The sequence below is a fragment of the Tasmannia lanceolata genome, unplaced genomic scaffold (genome assembly GCF_043159265.1).
Source record: "Tasmannia lanceolata isolate RefF3 unplaced genomic scaffold, GAP_Taslan_0.1 ptg000008l, whole genome shotgun sequence".
Taxonomy (NCBI): domain Eukaryota; kingdom Viridiplantae; phylum Streptophyta; class Magnoliopsida; order Canellales; family Winteraceae; genus Tasmannia; species Tasmannia lanceolata.
Genome location: NW_027518685.1, coordinates 63,737,929 through 63,761,338, shown reverse-complemented (window position 1 = coordinate 63,761,338; position 23,410 = coordinate 63,737,929). Strand labels below are relative to the sequence as shown.

The following is a 23,410-nucleotide window of genomic DNA, read 5'->3' as shown; positions in this document are numbered from 1 at the left end:
GAAGAGAAGAGAAGATAGGAAAGAGAGAAGGAGAAAGAGGACGGAGGGGAGAGACTACCTTGCAGCTTTTTTTTGGGATTTTTTCTTTTCTTTCTTTCTTTTTTTTTTTTTTTTGGGGGGGGGGGGGGATATAGTAACATGCTAAAAGTAGCAACAAGTCCAAAAGTAGAAACTGGTCGAAAAATATAAACAAGTCCAAAATAGAAAAAAAATCCTCTAAATTAATCAAGTCTCTTAGGGCTGGTTCACTTCAAAAGGTCAAACCTTTGGCCTGGATTTTCTGAATGAATTTGTTTTTCTACTTCTAGAGGTAGCAGCTCTACGTAAAAGTTAGAGTTACGATCTCCAACCCTTAATTTTCTGGATTAATTTGTTTTTCTGCCTCTAGAGCAAGCAACTCTACGGAAAATTTGAAGTTCCGATCTACAAATTTCAGATAGATGCCCAAGATCATTACCCAAAAAGATTTCTCTCGATCATTGATTTTTCAATTCTTTCATTAACTTTATCCTAGAATTTCCCCATGATTGGATAGGGAGAGATTCTCCTCCCTCCTGCTCATTGAATAGAGGTCATACTTGATTTCATACTTTTAGAATGACAAGTTAACCTTTTCTTTTCAAACCATGAAGGACCAACTTTAAAAATTTGAGCTTCCGAAACAAACTGGTCCTCTGAATTCTATCAAAGATGCCTCATTTCAACTAACTGGACACAAACATTTGAACTCTGAATTTTTATGAATAATCCATAATTGTTTAAATCTGAACGGAGCGAGTCTGCTATTAATAAGATCATCAACACACAACAGGAAGAAAGCAAAGAAAAAAGAAAAGCGACGAGGCTCTCAACACAGAGCCAACAAAACAAACAACAAAGGAGGGCTCAAACAAGCCCCATAAACAGAACTTAAGAGATTACAACTTAGGTGTATCACCCCTGAGGATTACATCATTACAGAGGCCCAAAGATGGCTAATTTATCGGCCGTGGAGTGATCTTCTCTATGAATATGAGAGAAGGAAAACTTCTAAAAACTTAAAACATATCGGATCCATTTCTTTTCAGAAAAAAAGTTATTGAGCTAATACTGCTGCTGGGAAGTTTCATATTCCTTTAAAACTGTTTTTGTGATAGAATGATAATTTCTTGTGACTTTAAATAGAATGCTTTTAACAACACACCATTCTATTACAAAAATTGACCTGCCTTCTTTCTTTCAGAGAGTATGGAGAGGTTGCCATTCAGCCAAAAAGGCAGCTGGACAGATTAAAAAAGAATGGGAATCTTTGGTGATTCACCAAAATATTTTAATTACCAGCAGATGGATTTCTAGCAATTTGCTAAGGCCTTTTATTTTCTTTGTTACTTATTCATTAAACCCGCACCTGAAACTAAGGATCATGGACGTCAAGGTTATGCTGATATGCTTCAAAATTCTCTTACAGAGCATAAATTCAAATGGTACGATCATCTTGCTCTCTTTCTATAGTAAGAGTCATCTTTATGCATGTATTGGTATTTTGGGTAAATTTTTCTCATAATTTAAGTTGATATGTAAGAGCTTGCCTTTTTTGTGGTTTTGGCTTTCCTTATGGAGTGGCAGACATTGATTTTTTTAATCATAAGTTGCAGACAATGATAGATTGAGAAAACTCATTCCTAAGGGCATTGCTCATAGTTGCAGTCACAAATTTGCAAACACAACTACTCTTGCAACTGAATGTCTTTGGAACTTATAGTTGCAATTTGTAAGAAGTTACATGTTTGATATTTTTAAAGCTAACTCAATGTAATGGTATGCAAGACCTCATAAGACAGTTTTGGAGGACAAATGCAATTTTTAACTAAGCATACACTTTCCAACTTTGTCTATGGTAAAAAGAAAGTTGCTCTAGCAGGGTGACAAGAAAATGTGCTCATCTCTCCATGCATTCAGTCCTTTTTAATTCTTTTTCATGATTCTGTATTTAATTTGGTAATTGATACTTCTTGAACCGGTCCTTGACACATATTGATTAATATTGTTATTGGAAGTTTATTGTTACATATATTTGTGAGGTTAGTGATGTAGGCCGAATCACAACTAAGGAGGGTTGCTTAGTAACCAGAGTTAGAACTCGAGGACTCAAAGAAAATATGGGTTGAATAATGGAAAGAAAGTAACAAATCTGGACAGCAATAAGATTCGAGGGTTATTGCATGACAAAATATGACCAGATTTCGAGAACCTAACATTTTCCATATGTAAAATTAATTATAAAATCAGTGCACATAAAAGTATACAAGAATGCGAAAATAAAAAAAATTCTTGAAATTTCAGCAACTCACCCACATGCAAATATCTGACAAGCTCTCTCAAATCAAATCCCATAACAATTTGCAATTTGCTTATTGTAGAAAAAATCAGGTTCTCAAATTGGGCGTTTCAATTTTAAAGAAATTAGGAAATATGTGTGATTTAGGGATGTGTGGAATCGGGTTGGAAAGGATCAGTGAAAAGTATGGTTTTTAATCCTAAAATATATGATTAGATTGGAAGAATATTTATACTAGGTTTAGAGTTGGTTCAGAGAGTTGTAGACTTATGCTGGGAAAGTCCAGATGTGTTTTAGAAAGGTGGGCGTGGGGTTATAGAAGAAACTAAGAAAAAGAGGAGAGAAAATAGGAGAAATATTGATTGCAAGTAATGAAAAAAGTAGGATACTTATCTCAAGACATCCCACTAAGTTTTCCTTGGAGTCTCACTGAAGAAGTAAAATAAACTTTTCTCTAAAAGTAGTTCTCGACATCAATGTCAAAGCGTGTAGTCTCTTCCAAACCCATCATAAAGTATTTGTATCAAACAGATAAAAGCTTTAAGTACTAAAATACCGTCAACTCCCAACCATCCAAAAGAAAAGGAAAAAAATTGTCCAAAAATAAAAAATAAAAAACCACTGATATTAATAAAAGAAAGAAATAACATCCAAGTGGGATGTCCAAAAGGGACTCTTGTGACATCTAAATCATCTCTAGAAAATATATGTGGGCCAGACGGCCATTTGGGATATGTTGCAACATCCATGATTCATGTGTGTCGTCGGATCAACGATCTGGGCGTCTGTATTGAAGAATCGGGTAGTCCATCTAGATCGAAGTCATATGACCATCTCTATGTCTCCTCCATTGCTTTATTGCTCCTTTTTCAATCTGACCAAAGCCCCATATAGAGATTCTTACAACTGTGAACTGGGGATAGTTTGTATGATATATGGTTTTCATGTGAAATAAAATTTCATTACTATGTCACTCCTTTTAGAATTAGATAATTTTATGCAAATTTATTCAAATCTGAGTATTATTAGATGCAGCATAGTTCCATACCTGATATGTGGTGCATTTTGTTCGGTCACTGCTAAGCTGGTTTTGTATCTTGTTTCACCGGTTTAAATTACCGGGGGATTATTGATTGCTGATTTTTCACTCCATAAATTTGTTGTCCTGATAAATAACATCTGCTAATCTTTCATTGTCTCTAACTTGTAGAATCAAACAAAAATATTTGTTCTCTGGCTATGGGTACACCAGAGGAAAAAAGTACATGGCTCTATCAGGCACGGAAGCTTCTTTCAATATGCTCAATTATTCTTGCTGAATTTGATCACACCAATCCTAGCAGGGAAGACACAGTTGAGCTTACTGCTCTTGCGATGCACTTGACTGTTGCTTTAACTGATTCGAAAGGATGGAAAACCTTTAAGAGTGAAAATTTTATGGAGGCAGACACTGCCGTAAATAACTTAATGAGATTTATTGCAAGTGGTAAAAGTGGTCTTTACAGTTGTATAAGGAGATATTTTTTGAACTTTGTTGCTCACTCTCTCTCGCAAACGAAAGGTGCTGGACAGACGGATAATCATTTCTTGATTACTGCAAGTGCCGTAACTTTAGCATTGCGCCCTTTTCATGTTCCAGTGTTCAATGTAAATGATAATAACCTCTTGGATGTGAAAGATGCCAGTGAGCAGTACTGTACATTTCTACTCTCAGTTCCTTTGCTTCCTCAATGCCTACCAGTGGTTCTTTTACGTGCTTTGAAGCATAAGTCTGTACTTTTACCTTGTCTCAAGACTCTATTGGTAAGGCTCATCAAAATTGCACGAGCGCTGCTGAAATATTCTGATCACCTTTTTATTTTTTGAATGGTGTGAAATATTCTGGTCACTAGTAATGAACTTAATACTTGTATATTTTCTGAACTTCAATCTTTAGTTTCATTTAATCAAGTGAAGACATGTTTTCTGGCTTACAAGGTAGGTGATTATCCATGTCATGCTTAGTGGTCTATTCTGTTTAGCTCAATCAGATGTTGGCTTTAGGCCCTGTTTGGATTGCAGGAATTTTTAGGAAAAGTTTGGAAAGGAAAAATATCTCCAAAATTTTCTTACTTTGTGGTTTGTGCACTTGAAAAAAGATAACTTGAACCAAATCTATTCAATTTTTCTTTAGAGGTACCTTCAATTTATGATAATATCCCTCTAAATTAACAATACTCACATCATTATCCTCTAAATTGTGGAAATAGAAAATTTTATTGTGATAATTTTTTCCATCAGAAACGTTTTTCTTGCAATCCAAATAGGCCCTTAAGTCAATGCGAATGTAGTGTCTTGATTAAAGTAAGAATCAAAGAAACTGGGGTTGCTGGGCGGAGAGGGGTTTTGGGTTTGGTGTCTTAGTTATATATTTTTTTGTTATCTCGTGCCGATTTCGTTCTTTTGCCGCTCTCCATAGATTTTAGATGTTTCTGGTTTTTATAAATCTTTCATTTGGTTAGCATAATATAATTTTGATCTTGTTCTTATTTGCTTACCTAAAAAATAACAATTCAATTCACGTGGGGACTTTTACCAAAAAAACAAAATTGTGATGGACACTTCTTAAATATTCTGGTCACCAGTAATGAATTTCATAGTTATACTAGCGTGGTGCCTTGAATAAAGTCAGTCAGCGAAATGAATTTTGGAGGCATTCACAACTTCATCCACAGATCTGGATCAGCAATTTCACTCATACATATTTTATAGTTTTTATATTCTGTGTTTTTTTCTTATCACAATTTTTTGTTGGTCTCTGTTACTTTCTAACTTATTCTCCTTGTCAGCTGTGCAGTCATAATTTTTTCCAAAGATTTTTTGAGCTCCAGCCTTGTGAAAATTTACCTTTGTTAGTTGGGTACTAGAATTTTGAATAACTTGCTTATAATTTCGGGTTACTGGGTAGAGAGGGATTTTCGGGTTGGTGTCGTTGGTTATTTTTCGGTATTCTCGTATTGATTTTGTTCCCATCTAGCAGTTTCTGGTTTTATGAATATTTCATTTGGTCCGTATGTTTTATTTTTTTCGTTCTTGTTCCTAAAATCGTCCCCCAAAATTAACAATTAAATACATGTGGGGACTGATGAAACTGTGGCAGGTGGTGGCAGATATCAAAAGAGAAAATCCTTCTTGAGATGTCGAAATTGGATCAGTCTAAGGTAACTGGTTTTCATCCTGAGGTGATTCCATGTGCTGGTTGGGCTCTTGCGAACATAATAAACCTGGCAACGGAGTATGATAATGAATCTGGTGATTCAATATGTTTTGTTCAAGGCTTAGATTGCCGACTTTATGTCCATGTAGTGACCAGTATGTCAGAGAATGTACTATGCTGGCTTGAGAATGTTGGGCAGATAAAGAACAGGGAGAGTGATGGATACATGGGTAAATATGATTCTTCTATAAATCCGGATATCTTGGAAAGGGAAAGCTCTTTTGGATCTTTAAAGATGTCATACATAGATCTTTTTAAGCCCGTGCATCAGCAATGGCATCTTTTGAGGCTTTTAGACGCGATTAAGAATGAGAGGCTTGACTATTCTGGGAAGTTAGAACTACTTGATATTGCATTTTTTTATTCTTACATGTTGCAGATATTTTATTCCTTGAATCCCTTGGGTGGGTCATTGCCCATTCTTAATATGCTATCCTTCACACCTGGATTTCTTGTTGAGCTTTGGGGAGTACTCGAAAGTTCTATCTTACATGAAAAAGGTCTTACTGCTGACATTGAGAAATCGTGCAGCACTCACAATGATGGGATCTTGGAGAGAAAACAAGGACGAGTCGTGAAGGATGCAGCAAACAAATGGGTGACTGTATTGCAAAAAATCACTGGAAAATCATCAACTGATATAGATTGTACTAGTTCAGTCAACTGCTCACTCGGGTCTGGTTTGCGCAATGAGGATTGCTATGATTTATGGGACATTGAATCTTTGAGGCGTGGGCCCCAAGGTGTTTCAAAAGAATGGTCATGCCTGCTGCATCTATTCTGTGCTACATATGCACACCTCCTCCTGGTTCTCGACGACATAGAGTTCTATGAAAAACAGGTATAATAATGCTAGGTTTCTTCCTGGGTTGGAAATCATTTGGCTGCTTCTAAATCTATGTCACAGATATCTCTGGAATTTTCAAAAATATCGCATTTTTATCGCGGCATTTTGATAAAACGACAAAATCCCGAAATAATCCCAAGATTTTAAAAATACAGCGATAGTTCATTTTTATCGGAAAATATAGCAATAATATCACAATATTATCCTGATATTTTTACGATTTTTTATTTTTTATTCTTTTCTTAGATTATTTATTTATATATATATTTTTAAATAATTGTATTTTTATCATTTTTTCCCAATATAAACCCGAAAAAATAAAAATTTAATATATCCTGAGATTTTCCCTCGCTGAGAAATTCCCGAGAACAGTATTTGTGACGTAGAATGATGCTACTTTTCTTCCTGGATTGGAAATCATTTGGCAGTGTCTAAATGTACCTTCTGATTTCTTGATGTGATCTAGGTTCCCTTTACGCTTGAGAAGCAGAGAACGATTGCATCAGTGCTTAATACGTTAGTGTATAATGGATTTTCCCATAGCAATGGACAACAAAATAAACCTTTAATGGATGCTGCAGTCAGATGCCTTCATTTGTTGTATGAAAGGGATTGTAGGCACAAATTCTGTCCGCCTTCTCTCTGGATTGCACCTGCAAGAAAAGGGCGTCCTTCAATTGCGGCAGCTGCAAGAGCTCATGAAGCTGTATCCGCTAACTTGAGGACTGGGGATTCTTTAAGTAGTCTTTGTATGGGTTCTGTCATTACAACTACACCGCATGTATATCCATTTGAAGAGAGGTAAATTCAAAGAAATTAGGCTGAACCCATTATACATTCACTTGCTTAGTTGTGTTTAGATTTTGCTGTCTTGGTGGGCGAAATCAACTTCCTCTTGCACTTGTTACTCTTTGAACTGTAAACCCTAACATTGCCTTTGTTTGTCTTGTTTGTCTTGTAGATCATTGTCATTTGATAATTTTTATGGCAGCGTACAGTCGTTTCCCGAATGATTTCTAGTTCTTCCTTCTTGTTGCTGCGCTCGAGTGCAGCTAAGCTTAGCTGTGCTCGAGCACAGAAACAGCGTGTGGCCACATTTTGGGTGGGATCCAAAGCATTCATTTGGTGGGTCCTTTTATGGGTAGGGTGTCCACCAAAAATCAGCTCCATTGGATCACCTTAGGGTGTCCATTTGTGGTGCCAAAAATGGACAGATTTGTGGAAAAAGTGACAAACAGTATCTGTCCATTTTTGGCCCCACAAATGGACACCCATTGGTGATCCAATGGAGCTGATTTTTGGTAGGCCCCCCATCCATGATGGGGCCTTCCAAATGAATGGTTAGGATCACCCCCCCATTGGCCCCACCCCCCTGTTTCTGTGCTCGAGCGCAGCAACCCTTTTCTCTCTCTCTCTCCCTCTCTCTCTCTCTCTCTCTCTATATATATATATATATATATATATATATATATATGTTTTTTTTGAATGGTAATAAATCATTAATGGAAACGGAATAATGTACAAAGCCGACTTCATTAATTCATATTTTGTTCTATTTTATTTTGTTCCTTTTTATATGCATATTTATATGTATGTATGTCTATGCATGTGTGTATGCATATATGTTTATATATAATCTTCCGCTTCATTTGAGTCACATATCCCAGCTGGTCCCTAGTATGAAATTAATGTTCTTCCATTTGAGTCACGAATGATTCCACAATCCGTTCTGGCCCTGGCTATGAGGCCTCAAATGGTATGTGGAAGCTCGGATTTGTGCTCTCCTGAATGAGGGTGATTCATCCAATGTAATAGCATAGGCATCCAAGCAAACAAAAGGTCCTTGGGTGTTGGTTCCTATCATTGCTGAAATCAGGGACCTTATTCAGATCACTAATCCTCAAATCCAACACATGAGGAGATCGGCAAACGAAGCAGCGCACTTTTTGGCAAAACAGGAAGTGGACTTGACACAAGTACATGTTTTGGAAAACGTATATCACAGCCATAAAGAGCATCTCTTGCTAAAAGAGATAGGATAATGGAGTAGTCTGCTTGGATTCAGTCCATTCTGTCAAAGGGGTTACTGTTTCTTGGTGAGCTGTTTTCTGTAGCCATTCATCCTGTTGTTGGAGTGGGTTTTTGGGCTCTTGATGCATGTTTCTTTCATGTAGGAATTTGATGTAACTGCCAATAGCATTGGTTGGACGCCTCGCCCCCCTTGATGTATTTTGGTTGATACATTATATATATATATATATATATATATATATATATATATATATAGCTAGGGTCCATCGCAAAAGGCATTTCGCGGCTGGTCTGTCGCATGTCAGACCAGCCACCTCGTGAATGAAGACAACAGCTTTTGTCTCCATTCACGAGGTGGCTGGTCTGACGTGCGACAGACCAACCGCGAAATTCCTTTTGCGATGGACGCTAGCAATTCCCTATATATATAATGTATGTTTGTTCCTATTATATTGGGAGTGTAGAATTCTACTCTAAGATGTGTTAGACAAAAGTTTCCATTATGTAAGATATATTTATTTCTAAGGTTATTTTCTGTGATCTTTCTTCTTTGTCTAACATTGTCCCCCCATCCCTCGTATATTGGTTGACCTCCATTCATCTGCCAACGTGCATCTCCATTTCTCCTTGTTTCTGCCATTGTGTTGCAGCAACACCTCCACCACTGCTCTCTCTCTGTCTCTCTACCTTGCAACTTTACAAGACATTTCACAGTCGAAAGGGTGTTTTGGGAAGGAAGATCCCGTGATTGCTTATTTTTTTCATGCATCTCCAGCTATGCAGTGACTAAATAATAAATAGCAGAAGGCTTTAGGATCTCAGTCTCTCTATGGTAAGATCTTTGTAGATTCAATGCCAACAAAAGCCTTATCTAAACATGTCCTTTCAATAGAGATGGCAATTCAAACCATAAACAATCTGAAAATTGATACAGATTTCCTATATGCTTTTATCAGATGTTTTGAGTTTAAGAATGCCTGCATTATGTCGACACACGTGTGTGAGAAGAAATGGGAAGAAAATAAAGCATACAGAAGAGAAGAGAGAAGGATAAAAGACCAAGAAAAGAAAAAGAGCCCATGGAAGAAATTCAGCAAGCTATAATTCAATATCCTCGTAAGCTCTTTTAAACCATACGAAATTTCCAATATTAATACTTGATAACCCGCCCAAACCTTCTAGGTTCTCATATCCTGTTTTGAAATGACGACACTCTATTCTATGGTGTTTGATATGTCGGAACCGAAACATAGTCCGCTCAAGTACTTTTTATAGATCTTTGGTATTATCGGTCATCTTATTGGTATTAATGGACATTGTGAGATTTAGACATCATTCGGTCTTTGTTTTTACAATGAGAATTTAGCAACAGATCTGATTGATCATGGATCTTAAATGAGGAAATGGCTGTTTGTAGTTTTAGCATTTTGCAAGAAGCCAGACCCGTTGAGTTATGAACTACTAAACTAGGAGAAGCATTCATTGTGTCTGTGATAAGAATCCTTGGTGTCAAAGTACAGTAGGGGCTGTTTGCGTTTTGAATCAAAGTAGAGTAGGTTTAGGTTGCTTGCTCAATCCTTCTCTGATCCTATATGTGTAGTGGATCCGGCTTTAGTCTGCTAAAAAGTGTTGTGTGTGGCCGTCGTATCTGTTAAAAATACTATAATGGAATAATTCCAGCGAAAGGCAGTTGAAAATGACTAGGAGAATGTCGAGAATGTCCTAGTGAGCTACTACCCTTTTTGTGGTGGCAGAAACGGAAACAGGAGAAATTGTTCTCCCCCTTTCTCTTTCCCAACCAATTTCCACCTCACTTTCAAATCCAAAATATCTTCTGGGAATGAGCAAAAGTATCCCGAAAAGTCAATCTAATAATTTGTGTAACTAGGTTGATTTTGTCTCAAATAAACTTTGATGAGAGTTTTACTCCCACAACAGAGTAGGGAAGCTAAGTATTCCTTATATGTTTTTTTTTTTTGAAATGGAAGTATTCCTTATATGTATTTCTCTACATATTTCTTATTGTTTTTTGTATAAATAATTTATTAAATAAAGGAAAGAGGATATAATGGTGGGCTGGCCTAATGCCCATGAAAAAAAAGAAACAAAAAGAATAAAGACAAAAGAAAGGAGGATTGCAAAATTTGGCATAGTGTCAGACAATTAAATATGTTCAAGCTACACCAAAATTAGTTTGTGCTTCAGCCATTAGAGTTTCCTTTGTGTTGAATATAGGTGAAGCAACACAATTAAATATGTACAAGATACACCAAATTAGCTTGCGCTTCAGCCATCTCACAATATCGAGGGAGTCTCCTATAGTTTGGTTCTATCAATGGTCAGCCAATTCATTGATATTACACCATAGTACCATACAACCTTTGCCTCGTTCTCAATAGCATGATCACTCGACACAGGCCTGTAAATGCTGGTCGCTTCTCTATTGGGTACTTCTTAACCATAAATATGACAGAATTATGCTTAATCAAGGTTCCCCAATGATTGGACCAAACGTTGGGTTGCTCATGGCCAAAAGTCTATTCTGTTAGATGCTGCTAGTCCTCCAATTAGTGGGTTCGCATATGATTTGTTGGCCACAATTGCCCAACTGACGAGATTATCGGACCTTGGGCCATCAGTAGTGTGGTCCATTCAATGTGGGGTTCCAATTAAGAATAATGTTCAACATGTACAGCTAAGGAGCTTCCAATAAAGGAAGTTGCACATTGGTGATTGATATATAGCTTTGCACGACTGTGTGTTTGTAAGTTGTAACTGTATTTATACTTTTATCTATATGTAAATCTATATATAATATAATTATGTGTGTGCACGTGCATGCATGTACAATGTTTAAGAGCTTCCTAATCAATGATTGTTGATAGGGTTGATTTGGGTTTGGCCCTATCTAGTCAATCAAGAACTCTTTTTGCTCACCCGAGTCCTTAAAAACCTCATCGTGTCAATCATTCTCTTGCTTGAGTGACTTGGTTTTACCTTGGGCGAGTGTTCGTCTGGGTATGTGTTTTCAAACACTAATATATGTATATATATTTGTATAGACAATCTAGCCACTTTTCACCCTACAATCTCTTAGGGCACTTTTGCATATGAAAAACATGTAGTCTAGAACTTAAACAACCTATTGGAATGGTTATGAGGTGCCAGTTATACTATGCAAAAGCACCTTGCAAAGATGACGAAGTGTGGAAGTAACTAGGCTCTCTCTCTCTATGTGTGTGTATATATATGTATATGTTAGTGTATGTAATATGCCTAAGGGCATAATAGACCTTGTACCTATGCCTCTTTAGTATAAATATACGAGTGAGGGGAGATCCTGTCAACTCCTTCATTTTCTATCAAACTCTTTCTCTCAACATGGTATCAGGGCCCTAGGGGTAGCGTGCACTAGGGACCTCCATTGAAGACCTCCTAGCTTCTCCTTCTCCTCGCCGCCACCCACCATGCCCTAAACCTCTTCCCCTCTCTCTCTCTCTCTCTCTCTCTCTCTCTCTCTCTCTCTCTCTCTCGCACCCCCGCCCTTCTCGGCCCCCTCCACCCCCCTTCGCACCCCCGCGCCTCCCCTCTCTCTCGCCCCCCCCCGGCTTCCTGCTAATCCTAACCCTAACCCTAACCCTAGTGCCCTAATGCACTAGAATCTTACTTTGATATTATTTTCTATTCTTCGTGGCTCTACCTCTGTCATTCATGGATTCCGTCAGGCACTGTGACTACAATGTATACCTTCATTGGAGCCGCGAGTAGCGCCCTCGTCTTGCCTTAGTTTGCCCCTTCTCGTCTCTATTTTTTTTTTAGCCTCATTGTCCTCAGGGTTGTCTTTTACCTCTTTTCTTTGTCATTATGGATCCAGTTATTGAGAATCCATGTAGGTGCCTGTAGTCAGTGCGACACCCTCTTCGGCTCCTTCTACCTCTGTGGATGGTTCATTCCCACAGATGACAACTGTCAAGTTAGATGGAGCAAAGTACGTTACTTGGAAGGCCGCAGTAGAGACCTATCTCATTGCTCGTGGCAAGGCCCACATCATCCGTCGTGACTCACCCCCTAAAATCGACTCTACCTATGATCGATGAGAACAGGAGGATGGTCTAGTTCGTACTTTACTTTGGCAGAGTATGGCCCCTCACATTGCTGGCCCCCTGATGCTGCTCCTTACAGCCAAGCAGATCTGGGATCAGATCATCCTCTTCTATTCTGGTGTGGCCAATATCAGCCGTATCTGCTCTACATACTCTGAGTGGGTACGATTTCGACGTGGGGATCTCTCCATTGCCTCTCACTACAGCCAGTTTGTAGCTCTCTGCCAGCAGCTTGATGTCTTGTGCCTCTCACATCTGACCTCACCGTTGCTGCTCGCTAGAGGGACCAGATGCGAGTTGTTCATTACCTTGAGAGCTTGGGTCCTGAGTACACCCATCTCCGTTTGCAGATTATCGGCTCTGGATCCATTCCATCCCTCACAGAGGTTTATTCCAGTGTTCAGCAGTGTTCTCTCAGTGATTCTTCGACATTTGTCGTTGTTGATGGCCCGGCTCTAGCAGCCTATGATAGTGGTTCTCGTCAGAACTGTGGTGGTGCATCTTTTGTTCGTGTACGTGGCCGGTCATTGTTGTACTCATTGCCAGAGAGAGGGCCACCACATTGGCATTTGTTACTCTCTTCACCCCGAGCTTCGTCAGGCTCGCTCGGCACACCTGAGTGCGACTGGTCCTTCTGAGATACCACAACCCTTTGCTATTGCTCCTGTACCCGCTGATGATTCATACACCTTATCTCGTGTTGACTAAGAAAATGGATGAAGGGAGGCCAAGAAAGAGAAGGACTAATAGAAATAGGGAAGGGGAGGAAGAAACACATAAATTTGGGAAATAAGATAGATTGTGAGAAGATTGAATGAGAGAGAGAGAGAGAGAGAGAGAGAGAGAGAGAGAGAGAGAGAGAGAGGAGTGAGAATGAGAGAAGGGAGAATCGAGAGAGAGAAAGAGAGGAAATACGCAGGGGGGGGGGGGGGGGGGGCAGAAAGGAGAAAGAGATGAGAATGGCGAACTCACCATAGCCTTGAGTGGAGAGAGAGAGAGAGGGCCGTCTGCTCCTTTTTCTTCTTTCACAAATTATTTTTAAAACTAGGGCACTTTCTCCCCTTTATTTATATTTATATGTGTATTTTGGTGGACCCTCTTTGCTAGCACTAATCCTTAAGTGAAAAGACTGCCCTGTCCCTGAAACAAAGAAAGGAAAATAAGCTTGTAAGGTCATAATAGGAAAAATAGGTTGAACAAAATAAGGGATAAATGGTGTGTGCAATGGTGGGCCCTAGATAATGTGGACATCCCCCACATCTAGGCATATCAAATAAACATAAATAAGTCCAACAATCCTCAATAAAAATAAAATAATAAGTGCAATAATGAAAAAAGAATGATCCAATGGCCGGATCACATCAAGCAAGATCCTATAGTGGCTCAAAACAAGATAATAAAGAACAATAATAGAATTGAAGTTTGCAATAAAATTTCCTTTTGCATTTATCATTATGAACTAACCATTTTTGAGACAATAATAATGGAGAAAATAAAAGCAATAATATGTATGAACAATTTAAAAGAATATGCAACATGCACGTGATGTGTGTATCTCAAGTTTCGTGAGACGGCTACTCCCAAGGCCATGCGGCGTCTTTCCACCCCATTTCTTTATCATTTTCATGTCTCCCTTTTTTTTGCCGCCGATGACCTTGACCGCAAGGGTACTCCTACCACCCATCTATAGGTATGTCCTCTCTGAGATTTTTATCACCGCAAGGGCACTCCTACCACACATCTATAGGTAGGTCCTCTAAGATTTTTATCTAGATCGCAGTAACTGCCCATTCGTTTCAGGGGTGGTCCCCATTAGAATGCATCACAAGCCCAATGTCGTACGTACCCTCTCCTCGGGCTTGGTTTTGGACATCTCATCCCAGGTTGGACCCATTGCCTCTCTTATCCATTTCCTACGTGCCATGCACATTTTCTTTAATTTAGAAACATATGCACCTCTTCTCTCTTTGCCATACGTGGAATAATTGTATCTGTCAGAAACAGTTATAGCAATCCACATTCCACAAATAATTCCACAGTTATTTGATAAAAAAGATGACAATCAGATGAATTTAACAACTCTACGAGAATATATCCAACAACATGAAATAAGAGCAATTTAGATTATTATCATAATGAAATCATATTGCAATATCAAATTCATTATTGTAAACATTATCGTCCGAATCTAGCTATCACTTGCCTTAATACTTCGAATGTGGAAAAAGTTGAAAGTCTCTTAATGAGAAGCAAGGGAATCAACCTGTAATGATAACATACACATAGAGTTATACAATTTAATGTCTGCTTCAAGTTAGTTGGTGTGTTATTTCTTCCGAGTCTCAGTCTTTTTCTTTTGTTTACTCTGCCTAGGAAGTCACATTCAAGTATTCTTTAATATCTCATCCTAAAAGTATACATACTAGATAATGCGCTCTTTCTGATTATAGGTTAAAGGGCTGTTTTTGTGGAAAGACATCCCTATAATATATTTTTCTACACATATAGGTTCTGATTTTCAAGGAACAATTGTATAATTAACCTACACATACATATAGGGTTCGTTTTAAGAGAAAAAGAGTCGCACTGACCTCAAATACAACTCGTATAATTCATATAAAGAGAAGGCATCATACAATGTATCAAAATAATTGGTGCTGATTTTTGAGGAAAAACATCATCTTTAACATATAGGTAACACGCATGAGCTGATCTTTTATTTTATTTAAAAATAAATAAATTTCTATGCTATATAAGTCACACGCATAAACTGATTTGAAAAAAACAACTGTTTATAATATATATATATATATATATATATATATATATATATATATATATATATATATATATATATATATATATATACTACACACATGAACTGTTTTCGAGAAAAACGCAACATTCTATGGCATATAGATCTCACGCATGGGCTGTTTTGTTGATGAAACAATTGTTTATACCTTGCAGGTTATACACATTATCTGATTTTCAATAAAAAAATATCACTTACCGCATATCATAGTTGTAAATTTCGTTTCGGTGGCCATTTCTTTTTGGCCACCGAAACGAAATTTCGGAAAATTTCATTCGAAACGTTTCGGTAAATTTCGTCAAATTTCGGTCAATTTCAGTCGATTTCAGTTGATTTCGGTCAATTTCGGCCGAAATCCAGAACGAAATGAAAATTTCGTCATTTAGTTCCGGTTTTCGGCCGAAACCGAAACATTTCGTCCATTTCGGACAAAACGAAACAAAATTTACAACTGTGCCGCATATAGATCACACGTATGATCTGGCTTTAATGAAAAACATTCTTCTATATCATATAAATTACATGCAAGATCTGATTTCAATGAAAAACAGTCCTCAAGACCATATACATTACACGCATGATATGATTTTCAATGAAAAACAGTCCTTTATATCCTATAAATTACAGCATGATCAAATTTAAAGAAAACACAGTCCTTTACAACTTTTAGATTATACAAATGAATTGATCAAGGTTATCAGGATCGCCCTCCCACCCTCCGACCCGCTATCTGGAGTTGTCGACCCCAAACATGGGTCATTTGCGACCCGGATCGCAAAAAATAGCGACCCGGGCGACCCTCGGGAAAGGGAGAAATGCATAGAGCAAGGGGGAAGAATAGGGAAAGAGAAAAAAAAAAAAAACTCTCATTCCCCGATTTTATCTAATCATACGTCATTGGAGGCTAAAAAAAGGAAAAAAAACAAGAAGAAACAAAGAAGAGGTGAAGAAACTAACATGAAACATATGTTATTCCGACAGAAACTTCCCTGAAGATCGCATGTCGAAATACAATCGATGCAAAGTATTGTAAAACCTCATTCCTTGCTTGTTTTTGCAGGGAGAAGTTGTGTGTGTGTGTGTGGGGGGGGGGGGGGCGAAAATGGCATAAGAAAGGAGGGAAAAGGGAAACCGTGGAAGGCATGTAGCTACTTAAAAATCCTAAAGAAAAAAATCGGGCCACAAGCCTATTGATATTTGCAATTTGGCACTACAAGTTTAACTTCTTTTCTAAACAAATGTCAAATGTTTATTACCTTTCTCAAAAACTAATATTGGCATTAAAAGTTTTAATCCCTTTTTTAAACAGCTGTCAAAAACTGATATTGGCACTAAAAGTTTTAATCCCTTTTTTAAACAGCTGTCAAATGTGATTACCTTTCCCAAAAACTGCTAGCAGCCACAGTTGCTATGCTTGACCGTCATATTTATGATAAGGCCTAACACTACTTTAGTATCTCTTGGCATAACATTAAATTAGAGTGAGAGAGCACCAGACTGACCTGGATTAGCTCTCCAAACTGATCTGCGAATAGCGAACCAAACTTAGCGTGCCCTCATTGTACTGTGTACCGGGCTACCATCATGTACTTCGTACTCATTCCCATACCGCCTGGCGTAACTAATAGTGTTCCAGGTAATGGTAACATTGAAACTGATCTATAAGAAAACAATCAATTTATAATATATAGATCAGTCATATAACCGATTTTCAAGAAAACAGTTGTTTTTAATATAGATGGATCACATGCAAGGACTGATTTTGAAGAAAGCAAAACGTTTATAGCATGAAAATCACTCGCATGAACTGATCCATAAGAAAAGAAATCGTTTACATCATATAGGACACATACGAACTGATTTTGAAGAAAATGATTTTTTTTTCTATTCAATATAGATCATGCTCATGGACTGTTCTTGAAGAAAACAATCTTATATAGTATGTAGATAATGCGTATGATCTTTATTCAAAAGGAAAATAACTATAAACACTTATTTATTACTCGAAAGATTTGATTCGAAAGAAAGTCATTCACACCTAACTTAGATACCACACATAGAACTTGATTCAAAGCAAACAATCATGCGAAACACATATTTCATTCATAGGATTTTAATTCGAGAGGAAAAATCATAAGCACACACTTGAATCAATCTAGGGCTTGGAGATCGCTTCCTCTTTTCCTCTTTTCCTCTTTTGCTTTCCTTTCTTTTCTTTTTTCTTCTCTTCGTCTTTCTTTTCTACTCTCTCTCTCTCGGTTTGGGCGTGTGCAAGTATGGAGGGGAGGAGGCACAACTACTTTTCTTATATAGAAAAGTAGTTCCCTCAATTTGTTTGACTCTTTTTTTTTTTGAAAGCTGACAAATTTCATTAATATTCAAATAGCAATCGAGACCAGGAGTCCCTTCCTGCAATTACAAAATATTAAGGTGAATTAGCACGGGCATACCCGAAGCCAATTCAAACGCAACCAGAAGTAATTACAAAACTCAACTATTCCTTTCCTCTATTATAATGCCCATATTCCTGTACCTATACATGATTCTATTGTACACATAATCCTTTCCTCTATACGTTGTTCATTCCTTTCCCCAAACCCTTCACCTGTACCTTTTTGGACTGCGCAAAATTCTAGTTTTCCTAAGTAAGTACTTCTTGAGATTATATGAAGCCGGAGATCATGCAGACCACCGGTGCTACAAGATTCTGAACCAGTAGACAAGCCATATGAAGTTCTAAGGCTCAAGATTTATCATAGAATTTCAAGGGAATCAGTTGATCTAGCGCATTCAGACTAGGTAACCTTAGAGAAAGAACGAGTCTCTCAAGCTTTGGCTATTGGAAATAAAAAAACTCTTGGATAAAGACCGGCAATCACGTTGATTTTAAACACAACATACCTTGAGTGGTGTTGGGGGGATTACTCCCTACCATCCTACAACTCAGATCCTGTTGTTTCTTAGTGTAACTTTACTTTTATGTCAAGTCTTTTATTCTCTCTTTATTTTTAACATTCTTTCCCAATGATATATCTTTAGATTTAGACAAGTTAAACTCTAAGAGCTAACAAGTGGGCCCACTTAATTATAGTAAATACGGACTTACTATTTATAGTAGTGCGGATTTACTATTAATAGTAAGCGCGGACTTACTATTTATAGTAAGCACGAAATATGCTTGATCCGACGGTCCTAAAGGTTCCAATTCACAGATCTAGACCGTTGATCTTTGATTGAAGGATCTATGGCCAAGATTTAATTAAAATTATTAACTTTCCCGACCCTTGGTGGGGCCGGGTATTACAACAGATCATAGAATATTACATATATACAGGAATAATCAATAGTAATATATGAATAATACCTTCTAAGGCCTTATCTGCTTATATGCAGTCTTCAAAATATTTATGTAAAGGGACGACCATTGTGCTGATGTTTTGAACATGAAGTATGAATGGCACATTTTGCTGTTGTGGCCAAGCATATCTAGTTAGACACTAAAATTATTTGGATTGTGGACTAATAATGAACATTAAGGAGCCCCTAAATGCGGACTTAAGGATTTTAAAATAAATATGGAATTCAATTGGAAGCCATGCATATACAGATGCCCCTAGTTTTAAAACTGATAACCTAGGATTACTTGGCATTTTACTAACTAAAGAAGTGTATAATTTATGCTATATTTAAATTTACACTTATATTCTTTCCCTTTAGGAGCATTATTTTTGGCTAGATGTTATCTCCCTAAAACCCTTGTGAATCAGTATTTTTCTTTTTTATGACTTGTGTGTTTGCTGTGTTACTACCTTTTTTGAGTCTTATTGAAACTTATCAACAAGTGTTAAACACTCCATTTTATAACTGTGAATAGACTCAGAAAAATCTAGTCATTTCAGTATTTAGTTTATTTCACATTTAATGTTCTCATTTTTAGAACTTGTCTATTTTCTTGCCAAAAATGTCTATCTTATATCATTAACCCATTTGGCAGAGTTCAGATGTTTAGAGAATTTATCAAGTTGGACAAAGTCTCTAGAAGAATGGCAGGTGAAGTGGTTGGGCCAGGCCCGGGATCAATAGAGATAGTAGTTCGTCGGGATCATATAGTTGAAGATGGATTTCGACAATTGAACTTCCTTGGGTCAAGGTTAAAATCACGCATAAATGTTTCATTTGTCAGCGAATGTGGCCTTTCGGAGGCTGGCCTGGACTATGGTGGGCTATCTAAAGAGTTCTTAACTGATATATCAAAAGCAGCTTTTGACCCAGAGTAAGCTTGAATTTGGCTTTGTTTACGTTAACTTAGCTTAGGTTGATTTATATCTATGTTTTGGTGTAATTTTGTCATTTACTTTTGGCTCCTGATATCTACGCAACCATGTTTTGATAATGGGGCAAACTCACTCTGTTTTGCACTCTGATGGCTTCTGACTTCTGAGAACTTTTTGCGAATTGTAATAGCCGCTGGTCATGGAATAGATGAAATAAATCAGAAAATGGATTTTTGTTCAACCACGGATTAACCCCTTGATTCAATAACTTTCTGTTTTACATTCTTCAATTGACTTCTGAGAGCTTTTTGGGAATTGTAATAGCCAGCGATTGACTAGAATCCGCTCTACCTCCTCCCTCTTTCCTTCCCGGTGATCGATCTACCTCATTTTAAGGGGAAGCAGGCGGTTATGAGGTTCTCTCTCCCCATGCCGGACAACCCCTTTATGTTTATATTTACTTTATTATGAGGGGGCCCATCTTTAATGGTCCTTAGTGGAAATCTATGTAATTTGTCAATTTCATATATATATAAATAAATGATCAAAACCTCCACAAAGATCTTCTCGATCTTCTTTTTCTCCTCCAATATGAAATGCGTCTCTGCAAAGCAGGGGTAAGGCTGCGTACATCTAGCCCTCCCCAGACCCCACAATGGCGGGAGACTCGTGCACTGGGCCGCCCTTTTATATGAAATAGATGATAATGGCTTCCACAGACAATTTAAAAACTTTCCATTGCAATTTGTGTCTGTTGAAGCTGATTGTTTCTCTTCACTATGTAGATATGGACTGTTCTTTCAGACCTCAACTTCAGAGAGATTTTTAATTCCAAATACTGCTGCAAGATTGCGAGAAAATGGCATGCAAATGATTGAGTTCCTTGGACGAGTTGTTGGCAAAGCCCTTTATGAAGGAATATTACTTGATTATTCGTTTTCACTTGTTTTTGTGCAAAAACTCTTAGGGCGCTATAGCTTTCTTGATGAGTTGTCAACGCTAGATCCCGAACTCTACAGGAATCTTATGTATGTAAAGGTAATACTATCACCATCACCTTGTTATTTTGCAATTCTAGAAATGTATTCCCTGTTGATTGTTTTATTTTTGTGCTTTACTGTTCATTTCCTGGTAAATTGTAAGATCTCTGAAGTACTTGTAGTTAGTCTAGCACACGAGTTCTAATTTTACAGGTAAGTATGTCAGATGCCATACATGAGCCTGAATCATGGTTAATGACTCTGGTTTGATGGTGATTGATTATGTATGACTGCGGCCGAATGTATAGTTATGTTGTAACATATTTTCCTTTTTTAAATATACAAAAGGAATCACAACCTTCCTACAATGCTACTTATCTAATTAAATTTTTGAGTTTATTTCTTTAATATCAAATGGATCCAAGATTTAAACCCTTACCTTATTGGGAATGCTTTTTTTTTTTTAACATTGTATGGAAGGAATAATTAAAGGGAACAGGTGGGATCCAACAATAGCAGAGAGTTCTTATAGCCCAAGTGTTTGTGATCATTCAGTTTTTTTTTTAAGGCTGGAATTTGATCGTTTTAAATGTAGGAACATTCCATTTCAATAATAATAATGTAGTAGCATATGTTTTCTTTTTCTAAATTGATTCGTGTGTTTTTCTGCTATCTAACTTGCTTTCCTCTACAGCATTATGACGGTGATGTCAAGGAGCTCTGTTTGGATTTTACGGTTACTGACGAGTTACTTGGTAAAAAGGTTGTCACTGAGCTTAAACCTGGCGGTGAAAATGTGGCTGTCACAAATGAGAACAAGTTGCAATATGTTTATGCTATTGCAGACTATAAACTTAACAGACAGGCATGTAACTTACTTGTATTGCCTGTAATTGGATTTTTTTTTTCTTAATTCTTGTTTACTAGATGTTTATGATTTCAATTTTTTATTTTCAGATATTGCCATTGGCAAATGCATTTTATAGGGGCTTGATTGATATTATATCACCGTCTTGGTTGAGCTTATTTAATGCAGGTGAATTTAATCAGGTATTATCCCCTTAATATGTATTTCAGCCATGTATTTCTTTTCTAATGGCACTTGTTTATCAATTAGTCCTTTTCTATTACATGACAGTAGAATTATAGGATTACTTTAGTTGTAGCTCAGATTTATCCGGCTTATGTTTGTTGCATTGATTATTTGAAGGCTGTGATGGTGTGAGGGTGCCATCTGTTTTGCTTTCATTTTAGTTTAAATGGGGATTGGCCCTGCTAGAGAATGTACAAGCATATGTGATACTTCTAGGGCTGGATGCTGGCATGCGAACAGAGATAACAATTCTGATTTGTCAACCTTGGAAATAAATATTGACATTGGTATTCCATAGTGGAGCAATAGAATGTCAGGTTTGGCAAGTAGTTTCTTCCTATGATTTGTTGACACAGACAAGAGTGTCGCGTGTCGACATGGACACAAAGTTGAGGATGAGTTAGTCATCGAGGTACTGACCTCCACATCACAAGAAAATGAAGAATTTAAAGAGGAGGTGATGATGAAATAGGATGGTAGTAAATATTTTCTAGAAAAACGACATGCTGAGAAGCTTTCATATGCTGTTTTTTTGGCTTCATAACATCGAAAAACCTTCCAAGTCTATGCCACAAAGACCAAACACTATTTCTATGTTGAGTATCTGATAACGGGGAAGCACAGAAACAAGAAGAGGATGTAATCTTCTCTGTTTTTTTTGGATTGACATAGGGTATCCGCACCCCATTTTAGGGCGGGACTAATCCTTATGGATGCATGCAATCACCCATAAACCACGTGCATCGGGTAACTCCGAGGGGACTCGAACTCGTGTCTATGGGGAGCAAACCCACAATGCTAGCCGACGTGCCAACCCCATCTGGGTTAAGAGGATGTAATCCTCTTATAAAAGCCCAGAGTGAAAAGTTGTCCACAGCAAGTCCTTCCTGATCACCTTTCCCGTTTGACAGTCCTGGATAGCAACCGTTGAGAGGAAAGGTAACAAAACAATTATTTTCAACTATTTGTCCAATACAAGGTAAATTAGTTGATAAATTAGGAACAAAAAGAGCCTTAACAAGATTAAAGTGACCAGAAGAGATAGAAACAGATACAAAACCTAGCTCAAAAAATGGGTAAATGCTCCCCACTAGCTGTGACAATCTTCTACTGACCTTTATACCTCTGCATATAAGAGAGATCAGTGTGCACATCATTCATATGATTGGATGTACCAAAATAAAGACACCACAAGGAATTAGAGGATTAACTACCAGGTATACCTAAAGAGCCCATCACTTAAAGAATTTTGGAGAGGGCGTTGGGAAGAGATGTTGCAATATTGTTGTGGACATGGTTTTAAATTTCGATTTTTGTTGGGACCGAAACCAAAATTTGGCAAAATTTCAAAATTGATGAAATTTCGGCAATTCTGGAAATGGCTGAAATTTCAAAAAAAATATTATTATCCCGAAATTTCGGTAATTTTGGCTGAAATTTCAGAATAAATGAAATAGCAGTTTTTTAATTACTGGATTTCGGCCAAGGGCGAAACTGAAATCGAAACCGAAATTTAAATCCATGGTCGTGGATCATCTTCTGAATGGCTTTCGTAGTGCGATGAGTGGACTTTGACTGATCAGTACTCTCAATTGTAGGTGCTTGTGATGCGGTAGGCCTCCTCCCTTAGAAGGTCCATGTCCTTGTTAATGAGCATGGCGTGGGTTTCTAAGAGTCTCTGGTTGGTTACAACA

General features: G+C 37.5%; 1 protein-coding gene across 2 annotated transcripts in view; it reads left to right on the top strand.

Moving 5' to 3' along the window:
* The window catches only part of UPL7 (ubiquitin-protein ligase 7), a 54,773-nt gene that overhangs the window by 3,884 nt on the left and 27,479 nt on the right, over positions 1 to 23,410 (top strand). The window contains exons 3-10 of one of the 2 annotated variants that reach the window (XR_013253273.1): positions 1,223 to 1,463; positions 3,528 to 4,120; positions 5,467 to 6,414; positions 6,887 to 7,221; positions 19,364 to 19,642; positions 20,429 to 20,681; positions 21,318 to 21,488; positions 21,581 to 21,659. Coding sequence is in view for 1 of the 2 variants with exons in the window: in XM_077389643.1 (XP_077245758.1) it covers positions 1,223 to 1,463; positions 3,528 to 4,120; positions 5,467 to 6,414; positions 6,887 to 7,221; positions 19,364 to 19,642; positions 20,429 to 20,681; positions 21,318 to 21,488; positions 21,581 to 21,673 (2,913 nt within the window). In the remaining variant the exon portion in view is untranslated. Of the gene's footprint in view, positions 1 to 1,222; positions 1,464 to 3,527; positions 4,121 to 5,466; positions 6,415 to 6,886; positions 7,222 to 19,363; positions 19,643 to 20,428; positions 20,682 to 21,317; positions 21,489 to 21,580; positions 21,674 to 23,410 lie in introns of both variants that reach the window. The other variant, XM_077389643.1, reaches the window with a different exon arrangement.